Genomic DNA, 27887 nt, shown 5'->3' with positions numbered 1-27887 from the left:
TGTACATTTTGAACTTCTAATTTGCGGTCACGCTGAATGTCAGTCTATCGCTCGGCCACCACGATATCGCCCATCTATTATTATTATTATTAATTAAAACAACGCAGCGCGTGGAGGTGGAGGAAAAATTGTGAAAAGTGCAAAAACGCAGCGCGTAAAGGTAAATTTAATGAAAAACGCAACGATTGCATGTGCAAACAGTGCGCGAGACGTGTGTTTTTAGCTCGAAAATTCAGTGTACTTCTCTGTTTCGTGCGTGCGTATGTGTGTGTCTCTTTTAGAGTGTGCGAGTGTGTATGTGAATGCGAGTGGAGCGTATGTGTGTGTGTGTGTCGTGTATGTACATATGTATTTCCAATTGTGCTGGTTGGCTCTGTTTCTCTTTCTAAAAAAAAAAATGAAAAATGAAAAAAAAAAATGCAAGAAAATCTATAAAGAAAACGCAAGCAAACGCGCAAGTGTGTGTGTGTGAGTGTGAAAAATCCAAAATAAAAATGCCAAATGCATGCAACAGTTTCAAGTATTTACATATTTTTCTCTTCTCACTATAAATATTTCCCCAGTTCCCAGTGAGGAGCGTAAGTGTATGTGTGTGTGTGCGTTAGTGAGTGTGTGTGTGTTGCTTTTCCTAACTATGCGCCCCTCCCCACCGAAGTCGTTGCTCGCTCGCACAACATCTGCGCGCTCGTTACTTACTACAAATCGGATTAAATTCTTCAGCTGCAACTGCTTCGTTCTAGGCTGCCCTCTCTCTATCTCGTTCTCGCTCGCTCTATACTCCCTTCTCTGCTTCCTTTTCTAGCTGCTCTCAATGTTCTATGCATGTGTGTGTGTTTGTATGCACATAATTATGACAAGCCTCCTTCCTTCTCCCGTGCCCCCCTCTGTATTTGAATTGCGCTCCCCCGCATTGTCCTTAACTCATCACGAGCGTCATCAGCTGCAGCTAATTACCGTAATAATTCAGGTGTCAAAACGGCGTCCGTTGTGGGCGTTTCTCAAATTCTCGCGTGCAATTTGATAAAAGAACAAGCGCGACAATTACAGCGACGTCGCTGTCAACGTCGACGTCGACGATTGCAAATTGCAATTAGAAAACGAAAAATCAAAGCAAACAAAAGGCAAAACAACAACAAATAGTACGACGACGACGGCAAGGCGACAAAACGCGACGAACAACTGCAGCGGTAATTTGCATATTAGGGGTACTCACAAATTGTGAGCTGAAATTCTAAACAATATCAACATTTTTACAAAATTTATGAATTTTTAAAAATTATTAGTGTGATTCATTTTCATGTTAATATTAAAATTTATTAGCTTATTTCAAAGAAGTATTCGCTAATTATCATCATAATTTGGAAGTATAAAAATATTTTTGTGATTCAGTCTCATCCGTATTCGCTTTTTCAAAGAAAGATTACTAAATGAGAGCAAATTTTAAAGAAATTATAAAACCATCATTGGCAATTCATTAAGTTTAACTTTCTTAGCTTTAATTAAAAGTAAACACCTATTAGTTCTATTTTAATACCATTTTTAAAGCTCTTAAAGTGTGTCTTCTAATTAGTCATTATCATATTAATCGCAGAAAATATATTTGTTTGTTTTCACACCTTTTTTTAAGATAATTTTTACAAGTTTTACAATATTCAAGATGTGCTCCCAAGCTTTTTACTTAAATTACAGTCACACTTTCTTAGGTTTTCTAAGCAAATAATTATAAAGCAATTTGTAGCAGTTTAGTTTAAACAGCAATTGTTCATTTGATATCTTGTTTTCCTTTCTAAAGACAGTTGTTTATTGTAGTTGACTACTTTTGCAAAGTCTGCAATAAATAAAAAAATAAATCTATTTCACTCAGCTGTCAAAATAGTGTCATATGTGTTGAAAAACAATGTTGAAATAGTAAATCAGTGAAGAATATAATAGTTATAGTAAAGTAGGCATTAAATAGATCGCAAATAAACAAGTATCTATTATTAGAATCTATTTGTTCAGTAGTCTTTATAAGATGTGTTGAAAAATAATGCTGAAATAGTAAATCAGTGAAGAGTATAATAGTTATAGTAAAGTAGGCATTAAATAGATCTCAAATAAACAAGTATCTATTATTATAATCTATTTGTTCAGTAGTCTTTATACAAGATAATAGTTTTAACTCAGCAACTGAGTTTGTTTAATCTGTCGTACTATGGGTTGGTCTTAAAATACGATATTTATTTATTTTCTAGGTAACTTTTTATCAATTTGAGACTATTAAAAATAGTATTAGGGTTATTATGTTAAGATAATAATGTCATTCTAGAAATTCTTAGGTTTATTTCAAATATTAATTTTCCCTAAGTTATTTAATTTTTCATATTATTGTCCCATTTATACAAAATTGCCCGCAAATGTTTTAGTTTTATTGCCAGTTTGCTTGCGAGAGAAGAAGAGGAATACCCCTATTGTAAATATTATGAAAGAAAAACAACGTTTGTACAATGCAAATGTAAATATGAGAGATGCAAAATGTGGCACAAGTAACTGCAAGACAAACAACAACAACAACAAACTGCGGGTGCGCTTGTAATTAGAGGCATCAGCGACGTCGTCGCTTGGCATCTGCTGCAGTCGTTGCTCTGCCAGCAGAGGCAGAGACAGAGGCTGCGTCGGCGGCGACGGCTGCTGTGAAAAATGCGCCTCAATGTCAGTGCGACAATAATTTCTCAAGCAGCTTATTTATGTTTTTGGGGACTTGTCAACTAAGTGGCTTTTATTTATTTGCATACAAAACTATACTATACTATAAAACTGTGCGCATTCATGAATTGTAAATGTTTTGCAATTGAATGTTACTTGTATTTTTATTTTGATTCGTATTTTTGATTTGACGTGCAAAAAGTTGCGCCAAACGACGTCAACAGCAAAAAGCAACAGCGACGCAGTCGACGTCAGCGACGACGGCGTCATCGTCAGCGACGCTGAAAATTGTTGAGATTCCATTCACATTCCAGCATGCAATTCGTAGTGGATTATAGTGCAAGAGTATGCGTATGTATGTGTGTTGTGTATGTGAATTGCAGTTGTAGTTGTGACTAGTGCTGCTGCTGTTGTGGGCTGCGCCGCCTGCAGGCAGCGACTAAACAGGTGAGGCGATGTGCATGTGATCGTGTGCATTCCAAAAACACACACACACTCACATACAGATGCAGGCATGAACAGGGCAATAAATACAGTGATCTGTTGTTGTTGCTGCTGCTGCTGTTGGTGCTTTTTAAAAGTAAATGAACGATAAAAAGTGACCAGGCCTGGCCAAGTCAAGTCAAGCCGGGGCTAGTTTGCTCGCCTGCTCGCTAGTTTGTTGTTGGTGGGCTGACTGGGGGCGCGGCGCTGTGGTGGGCGGTTGTCCATTGATGGCAGCAGCAACATAGTAGAGATGGAGAACTATCGATAGTACTGGGTATCGATAGTAAACGTTAGTTTATGCAAATTTGATTTTAAAGATTTGTATTTTGAAAATCAGTTTTAATTATCCAAATTTAATGTATATTTTAATTTAAAAAATCAAGTATTGAACTTATATTCTAAATTCGCATATTCAAAACTCATTTTAAATTGTTTCCTAATTTTATCAAATCACAATTTAATAAAAAATAAAATCGTTAGAGTACCAAAATGAATTATCTCAGCTTTTAATTATTATTTGAAGTTTTGCATTTGTAAATTGATCATAACTTTGAGAATTTTTCATTACATTTAAACATTAACATTAAATTTTAAATGTTTTCAAGTATTAATTTATCATAATTTTGGATTATTATCAATGCTTAATGAAAGCTTTTTATTACTGGTTTATTTCTGCTTTGAGTTCTAAACTAGAATTGAAATTTGATTATGTCTTGTCAAAAAAATATATATAATGACAGCTGCTCTTTAATTAAAATCTTAAATTGATTATCCAATGAATTACAATTACATAAAAATTCAATTAGGCATCATTTCGATAGTTCCATCGATAGTTTTCCATGTCTCCCCCTTGCTCTCGCTGCCACTGCTTTCGTTGACGTCGTCGTCGTTGTTGGCTGCTGCAAGTTGCAATCGACGAACGACGACGACGACGACGAAAATGCAATTTAGCTCGTTTTTCTTGCTTCTTGCTTCAATTTTTTTTTTTTTTTTTTTGAAACATGCCTGCTGCAACTGCTTGCATACATACATTGTACGTGTTTGCCAGCGTATGAGCGAGTGTGTGTGTGTGATGAAAAAAGGGAAAACGAAACGAAAACAGAGCCGCAGCAGCCAGCAGCGAGAGCAGAGCGCGCGTAGAATGGAGCAGCAAAAGCAACAGCAGCCGCCTTGTGGGGATAAGTCGCCGAGGAATGCGCATTTTTGCAATAATAATCAGCAACTAATACTATTTTTATCTTCTGCCCAGCGCGAGGCTGCGTTCACTCTGTGTGTGTGTGTGAGTGAGAGTGTGTTCCTGACTCTCCCTGCGTCTGCATGTGTGTGTGAGAGAGTGTGTTGTTGCTCCCCTGCAGGCTGATTTGCTTTTGCCTTTGCCTGTTATTCTCACTTGATCTCCTACTCTCTCTCTCTCTCTCTCTTTCTCTCTCTGTCTCGCTCACTCGCATTGCTCTCTTGCGCCAGCCGACTGGCATTTCTGTTATGTATTTTATTTGCTTTTGCACTTGCCTTGCATTTTGATGGCCAATTTCTTATGCTTTTTACAAGCGCACGCGACTCCCCCGCACACACACACATCAACACACACAAACACACTCGCAGTCTCACGTATTTTTACGATCGTTTTTAGTGACGTTTAGGCAATAGAGAAACTAACTAAAAATAGGCTTTAAACATGCGCCCCATTAGCATAAAACATGCTTAACAGAGACAGACAGAGAGAGAGAGAGAGGGACGGCCATCGTAACAGCTCTCTGTTATTAACTACTGCTGTTACAGCATGGGCTGCAATTTATTTATAGCACACACACACACACACATGGAAAAATGTGTGTTTGTCTAATGTTGAATGCTTTTGCTTATAATTGCTCATAAAAATGTGTCTCAATGCGGCATATTGTCTTTCAAGTCATCCGCGCAAAAATTTGGCCGCAATTAAACAATTAAAAATTCCAATAGCGTCGCATTCAACGAGCCGCTTAATAACGCATCAAAAAAATCCCTCACAGTCTCTTGGCTATAAAGCTGACTCGCTCTCAAGCACAGACACATGCAGAAATGTGAGTGAATTGTCTATGGCTATTTATACCCTGGACTCCAAGTGCCTTAAGGGGTATATTAGATTTGCCCAAAAAAGAAAAATTTGAATATTTGTAGCCAACTAATGTTTAAATTCGTATGAGGGCTACAATTGATTTGTGACTTTGATAAGCATAAGAAGTATAGCCTGTGGTTTGTGTCTAAGCTGAACTTATCGAATAAATATGCTTAATAATTGAAATTTATAGTTTTAAATAGAGGTAGTTGCAATTTTAAACAACTGATGCTTATTCCAGTATCAAATGTTATGATAAACTTACAGCCTTCTAGCTCTTACCTTTGAGTGTGCTTTTATAATGAAGTTTAACAGGAATTTTCAAGAAATTTTAATTTACATATCTGCTAGTTGAGCTTGCCTAGCTGAGTTGTTTGTAAACTATCTTCTGTACAACTTGCATCCTCCTAGCTCTTACAATTTACTGTGTTTTGATATTGAAGACAATGACTCAGCTCAAAGAATTTTTATTAATATTGCTTTAAAGTATCTTCTAGTTGAGGTTGCCTAGATGAATTCATTGTAAACTATGTTCTGTAAAACTTGCAGCCTCCTAGCTCTTACCATTTAGTGTGCTTTGATATTAAAGTCAAAGAGTCTGCTCAAGGAATTTTCATTAATATTGCTTTAAAGTATATGCTAGTTGAGCTTATATAGCTGAGTTGCTTGTAAAATATCTTCTATAAAACGTGCAGCCTTCTAGCTCTTACCATTTACATTGCGTTGATAATGAAATCAATAAGTTAGCTCAAAGAATTGTTATTAATATCGATCAAAAGTGTCTGTAAACTTGCCTAGCTAAGTTGTGTGTGAACTATCGTGTGTAAAAATGGCAGCCTCCTAGGTTTTACCATTTTGTTGGTGCGTTGACAGTTCAGTCTGTAAAATAACTCAAAGAATTGTATAACAATAAATTAATTCAAATAGTTGATGCTTAACAGGGTATTTGTTAGTTGAGCTTGCTGTTTCTCAGCTGATCTGAGTTGTTTGTATTGTTAATTAGTTATTGAATATATGTATAAATAAATACACATAGAGATATATAATTGTTTTTGTTGCGCACGCAAAAATACTTTTGCGGTATGCGTGGAATGTGAAAATTTCCAAAATTGGCACAAAAACTGTTCGCCAAGGAGGCGGGACGGGAATGGGTGTTACGGGGGAGTGTGTGTGTGGAGGGGGTGACGACGGGTTGGCTGGGTTGGCACATGCACAAGCTCGCTAAAGCTCTGGGGGCCAAGACTGTTGACATTTGGATTTGGCGCGTGTTTGTTTATCATCCCAAGCACCTTCAGAGACTCGTTGCTTATCTCTTATTGTATACGTTTATGTGTGTGTGTATACATATACATATACATCCGAAGTCTCTAAATTCAGCATTCCACAGCACTATAACAAAATGCGTAGCGTCAACAAAACAAGGCGCAAAAGTCAACTTTTGTCAACAAAATAATTAAACTCTCTTGTCGGTGCAAAAATATGTACATAAGCTAACAACAAATTTACGGGGGCCCCACACAAAAAAATTGCCAACATTATTGTCTACTGTCATATAACATGAGTTGATGTGTCGCATTCCAAAGTCTGTTGTCTACTAACATAATAACATTAACTGTTATGCCACTGTTAAGTGTCCTCAAGCTACATGCGCTATTCGCATAAAACACCAATTTGAATTATGTGCTGACCTATGACTTGCAGTTGCACAAAGCAAACCTGAATTGAGGTTTATTTTTTGGCGAAAGAGTCAATAAAGTTATGGAAAATCTAAAGTTTAAACGTTTATATTTGCATATTACATTAACTGAACAAGTATTTTGGCAATTAAGTTTAGCAAACGTGTTGTACATTAAAAAAAAATAATGTTTGCAGTTGAGATATAAAATTTCTTTTCTAAAGTGAATGTATTTTTAATGTAACTACACAGAAAATGTAAATATGCGTATTTATTATTAAAGAAAAGGTGAATATAAAAAAAGAATCAGAGTTAATTTGGAGATTTTAACAGGGACTATTAATACTGTAATTTTTTAGTAAATATAAAAGAGGACCAGGAACTATTAATAACTTAATTTTTTAGTAAATAGATATATAGAGAGGTTAACATAGTTATTTGTTGAGTTTCGTGTAGAAAATCAGAATGTGAAATTAAAATTGGTATTAAAAAGTTCAACTTTAATATTTGTTGTGGACTTGAAAGTGCATTTTACTTAAAAGCTTTTCAAAGATATTTTTGAACATAAAAATGTGTATTAAAATAGTTGATTAATAGTAATAACTATATGTTGATTATATTGTTATTAAAAACACAAATAAATATTAAATTGAAATATTGATTTTAAAGTATTTGTTGGTAATTAATATTTAGAGTTTATTCGCTTTTTATTAGAATACTTTAAATTGAATAAAACTTTAAGTTTAAATTGTAAAACAAATATTTTAAAATCAATACTGTAATTTAATATTTATCTGACGAGCTTTTTACAAACTTTTTGATTTATTTTGTTTTTAATAAATATGTAAGATAAATAATAACTTAAAAATTTATATTTACAAGTTAGTCTCTTATTTTTATTGTAATGAATTCTTCCCTTCTCCTTGTCAAGCGTTTTTTTTCTGGCTCATTAGAATGTCGTTCGTATGTATGTGTTTGCATAGCTGTCTCTCTGTGTATGTGTGTGTGTGTGTGTGTGTTTGTGTTTGTTGCTGTTATTGCTATTCTGTTAACTCATTTGCACTTGGCACAATTCGGCGAATTTTTTCGGCATTTTCGTGTGTGTCTGCTTTGTTTACATACACGAAATTTCGCTGTGCTTTACATACATTGAGATACACATGTATCTATGTATCTGTATCTGTATCTTTATTTGTATCTATCTATCTATCTTCTGTTGCTATCGATGGTCATTTTCATAGTCAGGTGTGCACACGCCCATCCCTTGCTCTGCCCCCCTTTTGTGTGTGTGTGTGTGAGTTTGTTAATGGTTCGTCATAAACTGATTTTTGAGGGAATTTCAATTTATTGGTTTCCCAGAATACGCTTATGACATAATGCGCTACTTGACGCATAAATTATGAGCAGGCGCCGCCGTCGACGTCGTCTCCACACTCAAAACTTTGCAACGCGGAAGGCAAAAGGTTGTTAAAGTGGAGTCATTTTGTTTGCCAAATCGCCGTGCAAATCATCTTGCTGAAAATGACGTTTACTGCCGTTTGCCCATTGTCTGAAACATTCCCAAACAAAATAAAACACAAAACAAAAACACAACTCGACCCAAGACAACAACAAAAACAAAAACAACTGTAACAAAGTGTCCAACACACAATTCTGCGGCTGTCTGCGTTTCTTTCTTCTGACTCACGTCTTCGGCATGTAAATGAGCAGTGCATGAGTATGCGTAAGAGTGTGAGTGTATGTGTGAGTGTGCATGAGTGATGGAGCAGTTTAGTTGCCTTTAAAACGCGTCGCGTCTGCGTAGCGTGTGACAATTTTAAATACCCTTTAATTAAAATTTTGCCTAAGTAGGGAATAACAATGTTAACGAATGTTAAAGCGAAATATATTCATTGAAGAAAGTTTGTAATAAAGATTGCGTATACTCGATAAAAATTACGTATACGATGTGTACATATAAAAATGAATTATGTGCTATGAAGAATGCGTATACGACATGTGAACAGAGTTTCAAATCTATTTCAATGATAAAGATGTAAAATTTATGGATCTTATCTGAATCTTAGTTGATATAATGAAAGATCAACTATTTTTTTTTTAAAGTAATGCTAATATATTTTAAATTTGAATTTTTTATATTGCATTTCATGTGAATAAAAAACATTTAGTTTTTTTTTGGTTTTTAGTTGTCAAACTCGATGAATTTTCTTTGTAAAGAAATAATTTTAATAAAAGTACTGAATTTCAATTAAAAATACTTTTTGTTTATACTACATATAGTATATTTTGATGGTTTCTTAAATTCGATTAATTTCTAAGAAGTACTACATTGTAATTAAAAATACTTTATTTATACTACATTCAGTATATTTTTATGATTCTTAGTTGATTTCGATTTTTTAAATACTGAATGTCACTTAAAAATGCTTTTATATATACTGCATTTAGTATATTTTTGATAATTTTTAAATTTGATTAATTCTTAAAAGGTACTAAATTTAAATTACAAATACTTTTTATTTATACTGCATTTAGTATATTTTTGATGATTCTTAAGTTAGATTTTTTTTAAAGTATTAAATTTAAATTAAAAATACTTTTTATTTAATGGCAATTATCTTCTTTACAAATTGTCTTTTTATTCATAACCAAAAATATAATATATCTATTAGGATTATAAAAGAGTAAAGTATTAAAGTACATAGTTTGATCATCTTTTTACATGTTAATCTCTTCATAAATTGGTATCTTTATGTCGATCACTTTGATTTGTTTCGATGCCTACAACATTCTTACTTTGACTTTGGTTGCCTCTGCCTCTCGGCTTCTGTTTCTCTCTGTGTGTGTGTTTTGGCGTCGTCCTCATCTTCACATTTTTAGTGATTTTGTGTCTTCTGTTTTGTGTCTATTTTCAGCAAGTTGGCGACATCGATCGTGTATATTATTAATTAAAATTCCGTCAAGCCAAGCCAAGCAAAGCGGTGCGGTGTGTGAGTGCGGGCTAAATAAAATCAAAATACGAATATACGAAAATACGAATAAAAAATATTTGTATTGAATTATTCAAATTCATTCATCGAGCGACTTGCAGTGTCCGCCCAAAATATTAATTTGCTATATTGCAAACATGATCATGATGACGTTGATAAGTGCCACAAATTGTGATAAAATACAAAACTGATGGAAAATCCATATGTGTATGTGATACGTGAAATACAAAAGAGAAGAAAAACAAAATAAATAAGTATGAAGATTTATAACAAACACAAAACAGAGACTTTTGCTGCAAGTGTCTGTGAATAAATTGTTGTATTTAATTTGTGCAGCAAACAAATGTTTTTTTTTCGTTCGTTCGTGTGTGCTATTCTAATGCAAATGAAGTGCCTTAGTGAAGAATTTAGCGAGTGTTAAACAACAAAAAAAAACAAAGCAAACACAATTATCTTAATTGATAACAAAAATAACAACAACAAAAGCAATAATAATAACAAGCATTCTTTTGGCTTAAATCAAGACAAGTAAATAGTTCACAATAACAACAAATTCAACAAAGTGAAGAATAAGCAACAGCAAATATTTCAATCACACACACACACACACAAAGCTAAATAAAAAAAAAATATATTAAGATCAAGTATTTATTTAAATACAATCACTGCTGTCGCTGTTTAAGAGTGAGTGTTGTGTTGTGTTGTGCTCTGGTGTGCGTGTGTGTGCCAGACTGCGTGTGTGTGTGTGCTGTGTGTGTGTGAGTGTCCGTGTTAGTGAGTGTGTGTGTGCGAGCGTGGAGCATTTTGTGATATGAGTGCTAAATATCACAACGAGAAGAAGCAGCAGCATAATAATGCATCCAGCGGGCGAAAAAAGGGGCGGTCGCCCCAATGATAAATACACAGCGGAAGCGCTCGAGAGCATTAAACAGGATCTAACCCGATTCGAAGTACAAAATAATCATAGAAATAATCAGGTGAGTTTCGTCAATAACAATTTCTCAAAACGTGCAGAGCAAAGTTTAGCAAATAAGAAAGTTAGAGTCAAGTATTAACTGCAAAAGACCCGTTCACATTTTATATGAATTCGTAAGGTATTCGAAGTACAAAGTAATCATAGAAATACTCAGATGACTTTCGTCAATAACAATTTCTCAAAACGTGCAGAACAAAGTTTAGCAAGTAGGAAAGTTACGAGTCAAGTATTGACTGCAATAGACCCTTTTTATATATGAAATCCAGTCTTGAAGTATTTAGGCTCTTCTACAAAATATTTTTATATTTTTTTTTGCTATAGTTACGGAAATTGTGGGTAAATTAAACATAAAGATTATAGTTTATCACACGAAATCATTTTTAAAACAAAGCTATAGAAATAGTGTGACCATTAATTTGCAAGGAAATCGATTATTAGCATATCATCAAATGAATGAAAAATACCGATCATTTAGATGAAAGAAATAAAATAGATTAAGCCAAGAGTCTGAAGGAAAACTTGTAAGAGAATAGTTAAGTCGCAAAGAAACAACGAAATTGAAATTAACTCAACTTATTATTTCATTAAAAGTTTTTCTTTAAAGTCGAAACTTAATAACGATATCATCAATCTGACATATCTGTCTTTTTTGATTGCTGACAGCTATATCAGTTGAAATATAATCGGACAGATAGATAAATATGATATACTGTTGCTGATTCAGAATACGTACATTTTTTGTATCTCAATTTCTATAACTAATAGACCCTTTTCACTCTTTTCCTTAAAGTGAATAGGTCTACAAATGAACTAGTTTCGTGTGCGAAACAATTTTAATAGCTGCCAATAGGTTTTGTTAGATTTACTACCAGTTTAAATTGTGGCCACAATAATTACTTAGCGATAAGGTAGAGCTCATAAATAAATATGGTGCTTCCAACGAATTATAATTGTTGAGATATCAACACTTTTTTTCCCCCTCTGTTTTTATTTAGAGAGATTTGTGAATATCAACATTTTGAACCCAATAAATAAGCTGTCAATTACGAAAAAAAAGGGGGAATTTGAAGCCGTTGGGAAAGCCCATTAGTATTATCATGCTTTGAATTTTAACAGACATTCCATGCATGTTTAAGCTGATCGTAAAACAAAGCTAAGACTACGATGATTCATTTAGGGACAAAAAAAAAGTAGAAAAAAACTTATAGAAATACCTTAAAAGGCAAAAGAACGTTAACACTGCGAATGGGAGCATCATAACTTACATACAAAGTTATCAGTTGTTTTAGTGCTTTACAAATGATGCGGCAACATTTTCCGGGCCTTGTAAAAACAGTAAAAAAACAACGAAGAAAACACGACAACTAATAAAAAATTAACAGCTAGATAAAGATAGAGTGAGACAGAAACAGAAAAAAACTGCTGCAGCAGCAGCTGCGTGGGCGACAGCAACAAAAACAACAACAAAAACAAGTTCAGCTGGTGGCACGAGCCGGCCTAAAAGTTGTTCACCTGATGCACACGTAATAATACATCAATGTTGGCCAAGACATTTGTCAAATGGCGTGGGAGAGACAGGAGTTGAATTAGAAAAAAAACCAAAATGAAAAAAAAAATACTGAAAATTGTTTTGGCTACCAAAGTAGAAGATGTGTGGGAGTCTCTCTATGTGTGTGTGTCTGTGTTTTGTACGTGCTAAATATAAATGAAGAGAGCTTGAAATGAAATTAATGAACTGCCAACGAAATGCAATTGACCTTCTGCCATTACACACACACACACACGCACACATGAGAGCGGGCAGTTGAGTGGGCGGCTCTCTGGCAGACATCATGTCCAGCCATGTCGCTCTCTCTCTCTTCGCACTCTTTGCATGTGTGTGTGATCACCCTGGATATGAAGCATTGACGTCACAGCCTTCAAAAGCTCCCAACAGGCGTGTTAATGAGAGAACATTACGAAAAGAGAGCGCATAGTAAAAAGCACAAACAAAGAGAGCACGCAAATGCAAAGAGCGCGTTATGCATTTGTTAAACAATTTTTAATTTGGCAACAATTTGCAAAAAAAAAAAAAGAATATAATAATTTATAAACGATTTTTGCTCTCTGCTTTATCGATGGCTGCAAACGCCTCGAGCTAAGCAAGTGCAGCAAAGGAGAAAGACACAGAGAGAAAGAGAGGGAGAAAGAGGCAGCGTCATGGCTGGCCAGCAATAAAAATGCTTAAATATGATCTGACGGGTCATTAATTTAAAATTTTACGATTCCCACTGCCAGCTACTGTTTGTGCGATTGTAAATTATGATCGAGCGTTCGCAACATACGATTAGCCAGCATTCCTGCGGCTAAGCGCGGCTCTCGAACCGTTCTAACCGTAAGCCAACAAAGAGTGAGAGAAAGAAAGAAAGAGAGAGAGAGAGAGAGAGCGAGTCTGAAGGAGGCAGGCCGCAAGTCTTTTGGGCCATAAAAAATGTTTCGCTGACGGGATGCGGCAAATTGTTATGACCAGTCCCGATGCATTGACAGTTGGAATTTAATGCCAAAATATCCATCGAGTGCCGCCTTCAGGGGCATTTTGCATTTATCATTTTGTACATTTTCGAACAACTTTCGCTGTGGCCGCTTGGCTAATTGGTTATGCTGCACACACTAAATAGTCGCAGTCGCATAATCTGCTCATATAAAGCACAAAATTGTGGCATGCCCCATGCCATATGTGGCGAAACAATAAATAAATACAATTTATTCATGGCTCGCTCAACACTTTCGGCGGCCATATTCACGCCCACGCTTCTTTTAAACGGACAGACGGACGGGCGTTTTAGCCATCATCATCATCGTTGTTGTTGGTTCGGGAGCGCAATAGACGCCGGCGGCTACCATAAAGCGATCGTGCCGCATTTGACAATGCTATAAATATCAAATGGCAGCGCGTCTAGTGCAGACATGAAGCAGCCGCAGCCCAACACGAGTTCAAACCAAATTTAGACAAAATAGTTGATGAAAAATCTAAGAATTAGGCGAATAAATACCCTGTAAATAGCCCTAAGATCAAATTAGAAAACACATTAGATGAAAAATGTGTATGGAAATCTTCAAATCAAAACTCTTAGCTTGAAAACGTATTTCTTGATTCGTAGACTAGGTACAAAAAATTAAAAAAAATACTTAAGAAGTGCGTATTAAAAAAAAATTACATTCTCAATCTCTGATCCTTAGCTCTCATATGGTTTAAAAGGAATTTCTTTAATTAAATAAACGGATTTGATATATTAATTGTATTCCTAATTCTTTCTAATTTATAAAAGTTTACTCCAATTTTAAAACTAGCTTTATAAGAACATGTTAAAAAGTAAGCTAAGTGTCCAATCTCTAGTCTTTAGCTCTCAAATTGTCTGAGAAAAATGTCTTTAAGCAGATGGACGCACAGGCACACGGATGACTAAATTAACAAATTTTAACTAAACAGGTTTTTAGTTAAACCAAAAACTTCTATTTACTGCTACAAAGTATTCAGTTAACCCAAAATTGTCAGAAATGCAATCTAATTTTCTATTACAAACACTTGCATTAAACTATCATACCCATTTTGGGTGCTGTTTCCAGGGTATTAAAAGTATTTTGGTTAAAAACCTTACGTAGAACTAATTAAAATAACAAAACGATCAAGATAAATATTTGTGAGACGCCAACGCCAGCGTCGTCGACAGTGGGCTAAATGACAATATAAAAATTAAAATCAATATGGCTAACACAATAAGAAATATGCATAAATAAATTAGCCAGAGCCCCCAAACGAAAAAGCAATAAACCTTAACAATGTATTTCGCCTTCCCTTGCTCCGCAAAACTCAGCTCAAGTGATCAGCTTTATATTTATTTATTTTATTTTGGGTGTAGACACTGACTCGTAACCGTGTTGTACAGGGTATTACGTATACATATGTAATCCGGCCTTTAAGCCTAATTGGTTGTCATAAGCCCTGAAGCTATTTTTATAAATCGCGCATACAATGTCTACGAAAAGTGTGTGTACGTGTAGAAAAAGAAGGCCATCGACAAAATGTATGTTGATCAAGCATAAATTGATTACGTTGCGTTGATCGATTCGTAGTTTTTCCCACGTTCCATTTGATATCGTTTAATTAAAATACAATTTTGCGGTATGCATTGTGTTGTGAGTCAGCTAAGCTAAAGAATATCGACTTCCTATTGAATGTTTGTTTTCATTTATGGCAATTCTTAGAATTATTTTTGAAGTTATGATAAGGTAAACAACATTTTAATGCTTAATATTTATGTCAATAAATGAGTATTGCGTATTTAGAAGTCATTAATTTTAATATATAGAATTAAAGTTTATTTTAAATGATTAATTTCGAAACCTTGTCAAAGTACGAGCTGAAATTATAAAGCATTAATTCTTTATTCTTTATTTAATGACGTTAGAAGGTTCTATTTATAAAGAAATTATGGGCGTAAGAATGTTCTATCTATAAAGCTATTTAAATATAATTTTTATTTAAAAGGTATTCTATCTTTTTTTTTGTATATATTCATTAAATAATGGACTTCCTAATGAGGCATAAACTCTTCAGTCGAATAGCTTCCACTCGAAAGTGATCCACAATAATTTGCATGCTAATCTATTATAATAATCGTGCTCATTTGGGTTTCAATAGAATTCCCCAATTTGGAGACTGTCCAGATTTCGCATAATGCGTTTCGCAAAAGATTCCCTGGGGTGCAATTTGTATCTAATTTACGCGATTTTTCCGTGCGACGTGTCGCTATTTTACTAGGAATTCTCACCTAAATAAATACATACATAAATATATGCATACCTATATATAAATATACATACATATATATCATTTTCAGTGGAAGAGTCTGCAACAACAAAAGCAAACGACCAAAAAAGAACATTGGCCCGTCTCTAATAATAACAAAAGGCAACAGCAACAGCAAAATGTTTGACTGTTCTTTGGTATAGCATTCCCCAAAGTATACACAGATATACATATATCTATATCTATATAGCAATATATATGTATGTATTGTATGTGTCTATTTGGCAGTTGCCAAGAATTTTGATGTATTTTTTGGCGTTGTGCGCGATTTTTGGCCAAATTATGTATATGCCAAAAGAAAATCCCAAAAATATTCCAAATTCCCCCGCGGACAAGTTGAATATTATCATCTAAGAGAGATGATACGTATGTACCATACATATATAAATCTGTATATATAGTATTGTCAGGTTCAAAGTTATTTCGGTCAAGGTGATAAATTGGCCCTTGTGTATTTTATTTTATTTTTTCTATACTTTTTTCTTTCTTTTTGGTTTATGGCCAATTGCAGTGGCAAACGCTTAAGTGGATTAGCGAAAGTGTTTACCCGCCCCCTCTCAAACGTCGCCTCACCACAAATCCAATTTATTTTATTTCATTTGAAGATTTCGCGTTGCAAATTTTGTTGTGCTGCCCGTGGGCGTAACTTTGTGTTGTGCTGCGAGGAGGGGCGGAGGGGTAAGAGATGTGGGGAGGCATGTCTAACAGCTGATTTAGTGCGCCCATTGGCTTTCGCTAATTTGCCGTCAATTGGTTTGCTTGTAAGACGACGGCGATGGATAGATGAAGACGACACAAACGCGTCGAATAGTCTGCTGGGGGTCTTTTGTTGGGTTTCGACGTCCTTGGTTTTAATTAGTCGGGTCGCGCATTAAACGTACGCCCACTTGATACCAAAAAAAAGCACAGATAAACATCTGGATGTATTTCTAGGTAATGAGGTGGATGAGACTAAATAAAATCAACAAACAAATTAGTTTCATAAGAAATAAAGAGTTGATTTATATAAATCTGTTTGCTGAGTATCTTCCAGTCAGTCACTCAATCAATTCCGAAAGCGGCGCAAATTCTGGGAATTTTACTTAATCAGTTGCGAAAACTCTAAAATCGAAATAAAAATAGTTCTTTATGGGCGTTTTTTGTGCAGATTAACAGCGAGTGTAATGTTAAGAATCTTCATGAGACAACATTGCTTTAGATTGTGATTATTTTATGTGCATACATTATCTCTTGTCACGTTGCCATCACAAAATTTACGACCATCACTCATACAAAGTCAGGCAGACAGTGTGACCATTAATGGTATATTATACATACATACATACATAGGTCTATACGTTTTGGTATTAAAATACTGTTGCCTTGCGGGCAGAGTCAAACTGTGAGGATCAGTCACAAAAAGAAAGAGACGATGATGTAGTAGCCATCAAAAGAATGCGTAAAACGGGTAGCAGCACCACAAACAACAAGAACAACAACAACGACAACAACAATAATAATAAAAGCAGCAGCACAGTGCACACACAAACAAACACACACACACACTCACTCACACTGAAGGTTGCCTCTGTTTCTGTTGTTTGCTGCAATCTGTCAGCCGGCGATCGCTTTGCTGCCATTGTTGTTGTTTGCTTCACGCTCTCTCACTCTCTCTCTGTGTCTCTTCTTTGCCTGGCTCTCTCCCTGTGTGTAGTATCTTTTGTGTCTGTGAGTGCTCCTGACTTTTAGGAATTTCTCAGCGATGGCAAGAATTTGATTTCATTGCTTTGGCCGCGGCGTTTCTTGTGCCTTTTGTTTTAGGCGCTGTTCGCATTTTTGTTTTTATTTTGTATGCGCGCCTTTTGTTTAGTTTTCGAACAGATCCAAACACACACATGCGCACAGGCGTATGTAAATACACAAGAAGCAAACGTTTCTCACAGCAGTGTGGAATGCTGTCCCTATGCCAGGGGCGTAGAGTATAAGTGAAAGGGGTAGAAATTATAGTAATCGATTAGCCGATGTATGAAACTTATCGATCGATTGATTACTGAGAACGTTTAGTTTGTTAGTAATCTCATTTAAAATGATCGATCTATGTATATTGAAATATTTGAAATTATTTTATAGATGAAACCTATCGACCTATCGATACATATTCTAAAATTGATATGGCCAATAGTAAAATATTGAACTACTTCATCGATAACTAAGAACGGTTAGTTTGTTAGTAATTTCATTTAAAATGATCGATCTATATTGAAATTATTCGATGGACGAAACCTATTGACCTATCGAAACATATTTCATAAATTGAGTTGGCCAACATTAAATTTGATAGTAATGTAGATCGATAACTCATAGTAAAATATTAAAATAATTGATCGATAACTACTTGAGAACGTTTAGTGTGTCAGTAATCGAATTTAAAATGTAACATTATCGATATATATTTAAGTATTTGAAATTATTTGCATATTTTATAAGATTGAATGATGTTAAATATAAATTAGGCTTATTTATTGATTTCAATTTAATCCCATGACTTATCGATCACTTCTCCATTTCCCTTTTACAGAATTATACACCTCTGCGATATACCGCCGCGAATGGTCGTAACGATGGAACCGATTACCACCATGCAAAGCTGGCACTGGAGCCGCTGGCGTCGGCGTCACCCTCGTCACCGGGCGATGTCATCGTACCCGCCTCCTCAACATCGATCGCCGGCCCCGTGCCTGTTGGCGTCGGTGTCGTCCTGCCCTCGGCCAACGGACATGTGCCAAAGATAATCAACGCTCTGATACCGCCCAAGCTAATACGCAAACCGAGCATCGAGCGTGAGACCCAAACGCATTATCTACGCTGCAGTCCAGCGCTCGATTCCGGAGCCGGCAGCTCACGCTCCGACAGTCCGCATTCGCATACGCATCAGCAGTTGAGCGGACGCGGCAGCACCGGCCAATATTCGCCCTCGCCCAGCAGCTTCAGCGATGCGGCGCCGCCAGCGCCACCGCCACGCAATCCCACCGGCGTCGGTGGCAGCAACAGCAGCTCGGCAACGCCGCCACCGCCGCCCCCAAACAGCAGCAATCAGATGTTCAAACGTCGCTCGCCAGCACTGAATCGACCCGCAGCCATTGCACCGCCGAGCAATTGTGCCGCCACACGTGGCACGTCGCCGGTGATACCGCAAAACGGTTGCAAGACGACGCAACAGCAGCTCAGCCAACAGATGAAGGCCCTCAGCCTGTATCAGCAGCAACAGCAGCAGCAGAGCGCCAACAGTGGAGCTGTCGGCGCGGAGCCACCGCCGCCGTACATGATCAACACGGTGGTGGTGAATGCCGCACCACCGCCGCCCAGTTACACCGCCTCGATGCAGTCCCGACAATCGCCCACGCAATCCCAGCAATCGGACTATCGCAAATCCCCCAGCAGCGGCATCTATTCGGCCACCTCGGCCGGATCGCCGAGTCCCATCACCGTGAGCAATGCCAGCGGCATTCTGCCAGCCAGCGCGGGCGTGGCACGCCCCCAGCCACGTGTGTATCAGGCACGCACCCAGCAACCGATCATCATGCAGAGCGTCAAGTCGACGCAAGTGCAGAAACCGGTGTTGCAAACCGCAGTGGCGCCTCAATCGCCGGTCAGCGCCTCGGCGAGCAATTCACCCGTTCATGTGCTCGCCGCACCGCCTTCGTATCCCCAGAAATCGGCTGCTGTGGTGCAGCAGCAACAACAGGCCGCAGCTGCCGCACAGCAGCTGGTTGCACCGCAACCAATTGTGGTTCAGGGTGCCGTGAAGCCACCGGCGCCAACAACACCGCCACTGATAGCTGCCGCCTTGAATGGTGCTGTTGTGGTGGGTGGTAAAGGGGGAAGCATGGAACCGCCTTCGTATGCCAAGAGCATGCAGGCCAAGGCAGCCACGACGCCGCAGCCACAGCAGCAGCAGCAACAACAGCAACAGTTGCAGCAACAGCAGCAGCAACAACAACAGCAGCAACAGTTGCAGGCGTTGCGAGTGCTGCAAGCGCAGCAGCAACAGCAGCAGCAGCTGCAGCAACAACAACTCCAACAGCAACAGCAAAAGGTAAGTAAATGAAGTAGAGTTTATATCGGTTATATCCTACAGTGGAAAAAGTGAATAGGAATTTATTTAGTTTAAAAATGAGTGTGGGAAAAGTGAATAGAATTTTATTTGGTTTTAAATTGAGTTTGGAAAAAGTGAATAGGAATTCATTTAGTTTAAAAATGAGTTTGAAAAAAGTGAAAAGAAATTTATTCTATTTAAAATTGAGTGTTTATAAAATGAAATCAATTGAATTTAGACTATTTAAATAAAGTTTCTGCATCAATGTAAACACTTTAAAATTTAAAAGTATTTATCATAAAAAGATCTTTGAATCTATTGTAACTTTTACAAGTAAATTCAATTTTTACTCTTAAGTTTTTCTAATCAATTTTTTATATCGACTTTAAGCAATAATTGCGAAAATATAAAAGAATATATATTTAAGGAAATATAAAGAGTTCTTAGTTCAAAATTTAATAGAAGTTAACTTATCCAAAATATCCTATAAATTTTGCATGCAAATCCCAAATTTACTCTTGTATTTTTCATGCATTGAAATAAAAATGCTCTTAAGCCATAATTCCGTTGAAAAGATCTTCAGTTTATCATAGGCAATTTCTTTAGTCATCCAATTAACCGTGAACATAAAAATTATAATTGAAACTAAACCATAAAAGAAAAGTTTACATTTCGAAAATATTTCCTGTTTAAAAAGATATTTCCGATTTAAATTTCAACTTAATAAAGTCATTAAATGTTGTACTTTATATTATGCTTTAATAAGACATTCTAATATATGAAAAGTAGGTTAATGTATTGAACCTCAGGTATAATTTTTTCAATCAATCGTTCCTTTATTATTTCTTATACAGTTCTTTATAATTCCTTGTACAGTTAATAATAGAAAAAGTTGCACTCCAGTTTAAGAAAGAATTGTAGCATATAACCGATATTCCCTGTAATTACTTTATCAAAGACTGCAACTAATATTTCTTCACTTTGCTTGCAGCAATCGATGTCGGTCAGCAGCAATGGCAATGTGGCAGTGAATCGACAGCTGCCGCCTCCGCCGCCGTATCAAAGTGCACGCGTCACGACGCCCGAGTTGGCCAACAGCAGCAGCAACAACAATCTACCAGCTGAGCTCAAATCCGCCTCCAACAATAATAATAACAATAACAACAACAGCAACAACAATAACATACAGATAAGCAACAGCAACTTGGCCACAACGCCACCAATACCGCCAGCCAAATACAGCGGTGGCAGTGGCAACGGCAACAGTTCGAGTGGCAGCAATGGATCGACGAATGCATCGCAAGCTGCCGCCTGCAAGAAGATCAAACATGCATCGCCGATACCCGAAAGGAAGCAAATCTCCAAGGAGAAGGAAGAGGAGCGCAAAGAGTTTCGTATTCGGCAATATTCGCCGCAAGCGTTCAAGTTCTTTATGGAGCAGCACATTGAGAATGTCATCAAATCGTATCGTCAGCGGACGTTCCGCAAAAATCAGCTGGAGAAGGAAATGCTGAAAGTGGGACTTTCGGATGAGACGCAAATCGAGATGCGTAAGATGCTGAATCAAAAGGAATCCAATTACATACGCCTGAAGCGTGCCAAGATGGACAAGAGCATGTTTGTCAAGATCAAACCAATTGGTGTGGGCGCCTTTGGTGAGGTGACGCTTGTGCGCAAAATCGACACATCGAATCATTTGTATGCAATGAAGACGCTGCGCAAAGCGGACGTACTCAAGCGCAATCAGGTGGCGCATGTGAAAGCCGAACGTGATATTTTGGCCGAGGCCGACAACAATTGGGTTGTCAAGCTCTACTATAGTTTTCAGGATAAGGATAATTTATATTTCGTTATGGATTACATACCCGGTAAGTATTAATTCATACTGTATTCAAACATTTGTATTAACTGATCATTTCCTTTGCAGGTGGCGACCTGATGTCGCTGCTCATCAAGCTGGGCATCTTTGAGGAACCGCTGGCACGTTTCTACATCGCTGAGGTCACCTGCGCCGTCGACAGCGTGCATAAAATGGGCTTTATCCACAGGTGCGTCACGGCGTTTATTATGTTTATTTGCCAACGCTGGCTATCTGCAAAAGTTCTAAACAAACACCAGGCAATGTAAATTTAGCTGCCTTAGATGTTACAGTATACGAGATTTATAGAAAGACGAAAAGATATAGAGATTTAGCAAAACATACATCAAGCCATGTCAATATGTACCTGACAAACATCTTTGATAAGGTCGGAAATGCCAGATTCTGCATTCAACTGTATTTTAGTTAGACTTCTTATAGTTATTTCTGTTCTATGTATCTAATCTTTAATATCTGAACTCTTAGTGCTAATGTTGAGTTTGTTTTTGGTCTTACGAAAGCTGTTTCAATTTACTACATTTAAAAAGAGAGCTGCTTTTGGTAGCTCTTGTTTTTATAATCTTTGAATTGTATTTAAGATTTTGCGATTATTAAAATATCTTTGTTTAATAATTTGGTATTTAAAACATGAAATTAGGCTGCCGCTTTTCTTTTTGTTTACACTGTAAAGCAGCTTTTGCAGCATTTAAAATTTTCGAAGGCATTAGATAAAAGACTATAACAATCATCTCTTTATTTGCCTATTTATATTACAATCAACTAAAATGAATTATTATGAAGCTAAGTTCTTGCTATAAAGTGCTGTCTGCTCATGGCTTAGATTAAATGATATATTTAATTTGTAGACTATTCAGTTAATAATCTATATTATTTATTCTACCTACTACAGGGACATCAAGCCTGACAACATACTCATCGATCGGGATGGACACATAAAGCTCACCGATTTCGGTCTTTGCACTGGCTTCCGATGGACGCACAACTCCAAATACTACCAGGAGAACGGTTAGTTCTGCTTAATAAATCAAATTTAATCCAATTTCACTTGCTAATTTCCTTTGGTTTTATAGGCAATCATTCGCGACAGGACTCAATGGAGCCTTGGGAGGAATACTCGGAGAATGGTCCCAGGCCCACAGTGCTGGAGCGGTGAGTTTACCTCAAATTTGCTACTTAATTGAGTATGTTTATTAAATATTCGATTTCCTATCTAAATAGGCGACGCATGCGCGATCACCAAAGAGTTCTGGCGCACTCGCTGGTCGGCACACCCAACTATATAGCACCCGAAGTGCTGGAACGCAGCGGTTACACGCAATTGTGTGATTACTGGAGCGTGGGCGTCATTCTCTATGAGATGCTGGTGGGTCAGCCACCTTTTCTGGCCAACAGCCCAATGGAGACGCAACAAAAGGTGATCAATCGGAAGTGTAATGCTCTCCAACAGACTTAACTAATAAATATGCATAATGCTTACAGGTCATAAATTGGGAGAAGACGCTTCACATACCACCGCAGGCGCAACTCACACGGGAGGCAACGGATTTAATACGACGGCTTTGCGCCTCGTCGGATAAACGGCTGGGCAAGAGTGTGGACGAGGTGAAGGGCCACGAGTTCTTCAAGGGCATTGATTTTGCGGATATGCGCAAGCAGAAAGCACCGTATATACCGGAGATCAAACATCCCACAGATACGTCCAACTTTGATCCCGTTGATCCAGATAAGCTGCGCTCGAATGATTCCAATTTGAGCAGCGGCGATGATATCGATCTGAATGATAGGCAATTCCATGGATTTTTCGAATTTACCTTTAGACGATTTTTCGATGATCGGCAGCAGCCGGACATGACGGATGATCAGGCGCCGGTCTATGTCTGATCTCGCTCCTATACTACATACACACATACATACATACAAACAATCATTGTTAGTCAAATAGTCACAAAACGAAACATTGGGAACAGAAAACAGCATGTTAACAGAGACTGCAAGCAGTGCAAGCGTTAACAGCGGCGCTGTTAAGTCATACACCTGTTAACTATGCAACAGCAGCGCTGTTAAGTCAGACATTTAACAGTCACTAGATTAACAGCGCGCATTAGCAGCTGCGCTGTTAAGTCAGCCTGTCTGCACATGTTAACAGCAGCGCTGTTAAAAGTCTTCAGTTTTTTATATGAAATATTTTTCATTTAGCGTTTTTAGTGGAATTTGTTGCCAAAAAAGCAAAAGTTGAGGCACTTATGAGCAAGATGATGTTTACAATTTGGCATATCTATATTTTTAATGTAGTCGTTATTGCAACTGGCACACACACATCAATATTTATATACAAAAAAACGTAGAAAAAGAACAAAAAAAAAAATGATAAACAAATGGTTAGAAAGGGACTACACATATACATATACACACACTCACACACACATATATGCTTGATGGCATGAACTGAATAAATTTAAATGAAAAAGAGTCATTACTTTTTTGATTTTCTTGTTAACTAAAGATCTTACACCTACACACACACACACCTATACACACATATATATATTACAAGTAGTTATGTACGCTATGAATATGTTAAATTTATATAGACTTGGAATACCAATCGAACCAATTTTTTTCTGGTGCTCAAAAATCGATGCCTTGAGGGAGCAACTACAAAACGGAGAAGCGAATTTAACTAAACCTAGACAACTTTCACACACACACACACACACATTACACATATACACACACATACACGTACGACCAATTTAAACAATAAAGAATGGTAAAAACAACAAATTATAAACTATCTCAGCAGGCTGGATAGTTGTTGGCCATTTAAAAAAAGAAAGGACTTGAAAACTTGAGCTTGACAACGTAAAATGAAAATGAAAATAAAAATCAATGTTGTGCGAAGAGATCGATATAAAATCGATCTCGTTGGACGCACAGAGAACACAGCAATCGCACCAAGTTAGCGATATAAGCGGGTCTTATAAGCCTAATCTAAACAACACAAACAACTTCTATGTAATGCCCGCGGGGCGCGTCTCTTATCACACCTACTATATCACACACACACCCACATACACACACGATCTGCTCTATAATGAACATATTACGCGCCCTCAACAATTTTTACAACAACAGCAAAATCAAACACCCCCCAAAAGAAAACAAAAAGAACAAACTATATTGTATCTATCGTATAGATTCTATGCATATACATATACATATTACTATAATTAACTAAACTAATTAATGTATGTTAGCAATGTTAGACGAACTTGTTGAATGCCAAATGAAATTGTTTTTTTTTTTTGTAATATTCAACAGAAATTCTCTAAAGAAGAAATATGGAAAACACGTAAAAACAAATACAAAAAATTATCAAATAAATCAATATACATAAAACATATACATATATATATATATATATCTTGATATCTATTTACATAAATAAATGATTAAATATTATAAATATTATATATATATATATACATAAATTGTAATAGTTTTATACATTTATGCAATACAATTTCTAGTGCTAAGATGTTTTTTAGTTTATAATGCGCTAACAAATAAAAAATTAGTGTAATTTTCATGTCTAAGCAAAAAGTACATTAAAAAGGAAAATCTATTTTTTGTTTTTTGCTAAGTTCCGTTTTGGTAAATGCGATTTGGAAATTTGTTTCGCTTTTTTTTTGTGTTTCTCTTTAACAAATGTAAAAGTTAAGCTAATTGACAATCAAAACAAAAACAAAACAAACAAATAACCACTGCGCGTGCCTTGGCCAATTCATTTACAATAACAAATTAATAAATGGAAAGCAAAATATGTAAAAAATTTTAAACATTCGGAAGTTTTAATGGGAAGAGGGAAAGAGCAACAAAATAAATGGGAAGAAATAATGAAGTTGTCTCATTTCAATTTTTAGAATTTTCTAAAAGAAATTGGAAAATTACCTACAATATTATTTCTTTTGAGGATCTTAACTGGAAATGGAAATTTATGGAAAGCGGGAAAGAACAACCAAATAGTTAGGAAGATAAAATTAAGTTATCTCAACAGAGTTCAGAATTCTCTAAAGAATTAGAAAATTGCCTAAAATATTATTTGTTTTTTAGGATCTTAAGTGTTTGGAAAAGGAAAATGAACTATTATTATATTATTATTATCAACATCGAAAAAGCAATCCTGCGGACATCTCTAAAACGATCGATATCCGAAAAAGATCTCTGACAATCAGCTAAATAAATTCCATCACTGAAAACGGTCTCCGAAAATTATTTAAATAAATTTCATTCCCCAGAATACGATCTTTGAAAATTTCATCTTATAATAAGAACTACATCTATCCAAAAGCGTTCACTGAAAATTATTTAAATAAATTCCATCTCCCAGAAAACGATAATATTCATATAATCAAATTCCATCTCCCCATAATAAGAACTCCATTGAAAATTTGAATTTTAATAATTTTTGTTTTTATTTTCACATTGTAAATTTAATAATTATAATAATTTTGTAAATTTATCAAGACAAAAAGTGTTTTTATCCGTTTTGGTTTTTTGTTTTGTTTTGCTTATTTTGATTAAAATACATTTATGCGTAATATTTGAAATATAAGTTATTCTTTTGTTTTGTTTAAATTGTTTTTCATTTTATTTTTTTATGGTTGTTGTTGTTGTTTGTTGTGTATTCGTTTTTGTGTATAGCAATTAACATTTGATGCATATAACTAAACGTAATTCAGAGTTTTCTTTTATTTGGTAAAACATAAAACAAATAATACATTTCGATCCAAACCGATCCTAAGTATTATGGTCTATATCGGGGGGTCTATATATAATATGTATGAACAACTTTAACAGAGGGTACAAAATACAAGAGATTGGCTTTAAGGGGGGTTGTAACTTAGGGAGGAGGCTCAGCAATGGATCTTAACATAACTAACAATGTTTATAGAGAGTTGTGTGTGTGTGTGTTTGTTTGTATGTGTGTGTATCTCATATAAGGCCCTAGAGTGCAAATATTATCGCTGGCATCTCCATCACAATTAAAATATTTGCGCTTAAATATAATTAATTATTATTTAGTTTTCAATTTTCTGTTTTTCTGTTTTTTTTTAAGTTAACATTTATAAAGTTATGTTTAACTAGTCTAATTTATGAATTATTTAATTTATGCTAAACGAGTGCTGGCTGTATTTGTTTAAACAGTTTGCGCGTGTTTTTCTTGTTGTTGTTCTTTTGGATTCTCTAGCTTTTGTTTCTTGCGAAATAATTTACAAAAAATATATTCATATATTTATATTTATGTATATATCGAGTTGGTTTTTTTTTTTGTTTTCTTTAAATACAAATATAAAAATTAATTAAGTAATAAATGCATTATTTTTTGTGTGTAATATTTTTTTTTTTTTTGTTGTGTTTTTCTTTGGAAAAGCAAAAGAAAATTAAGTTTAATAATAACATGACAAATTGTTGTTGTGTGGTTATTAATTAAGAGATTACAAATAAATGTGTTCGTTGTGTTGGAAACCTTTTTCTTTCTCATCATTAATATTTTTGTTTCATTGCTGGTTAAAATAATTAAATTGAAGTTCTGAGCGAAAAATTGAAAGCATTCTAAGTTATTTAGAAATTTATTGTCCTTTTTAAACATTTCAATAGTTAATGTTAATAGTGTGTGTTTTTTTTTTGTATTTAATAGGAGGATTTTCTTTTGTTTTATTTAATCTTTACATCAATACGCACATTGAAATTTTAGCTAATAATTTTCTTTAGAGACTTTTCCAAAAGTGTTTTGTTTTTTCGTTTTTCCGTTTTTATTACATGCTAAGTTTATTTAATTTGCTTTTAAACAATGTTAGCCTAAAACTACGTTTAGTTTTCGTTTTTTTCTTTTCATCCATTCACCGTTGTAAGTAATTAATTGTTAAATAATTTTTAATAAGGCCAAATTAAGTGTTTTTTTTCTTTTCTTGCGCTTTAGCTTTAAATATATATATAATAGGTATATTAAATATTAGTTTTATGTTAAAGTTAATATTATTAATGTTTGTTTTAAGCATTACATTTACAAAACGTTTTAGTGTATTTTCTTATGTTTTGTTGTTTATAATTTTGGTTTTCTATGCTCAAGTTGCCGAAGGTTTAAATGCATGGGGAGGGCACCTTCTTCTATCG

At 35.6% G+C, this 27887-nt stretch overlaps 1 protein-coding gene across 1 annotated transcript; it reads left to right on the top strand.

Moving 5' to 3' along the window:
• The first annotated feature begins 32 nt into the window (after positions 1-32).
• LOC132784094 (serine/threonine-protein kinase Warts) lies at positions 33-25542 on the top strand. Its single transcript, XM_060789494.1, has 9 exons — positions 33-160; positions 9857-10908; positions 18314-19831; positions 20823-21699; positions 21759-21879; positions 22600-22715; positions 22781-22859; positions 22929-23124; positions 23190-25542. The coding sequence occupies exons 2-9, from the start codon at positions 10786-10788 to the stop codon at positions 23589-23591; spliced, it is 3432 nt and encodes a 1143-aa protein (XP_060645477.1). The 5' UTR covers positions 33-160; positions 9857-10785; the 3' UTR covers positions 23592-25542.
• Positions 25543-27887: the final 2345 nt, after the last annotated feature.

This window comes from Drosophila nasuta, chromosome 2R, assembly GCF_023558535.2.
Source record: "Drosophila nasuta strain 15112-1781.00 chromosome 2R, ASM2355853v1, whole genome shotgun sequence".
NCBI lineage: Eukaryota > Metazoa > Arthropoda > Insecta > Diptera > Drosophilidae > Drosophila > Drosophila nasuta.
Note: the sequence above shows the minus strand (reverse complement) of the source record. Positions and strands in the feature narration are given on the sequence as shown.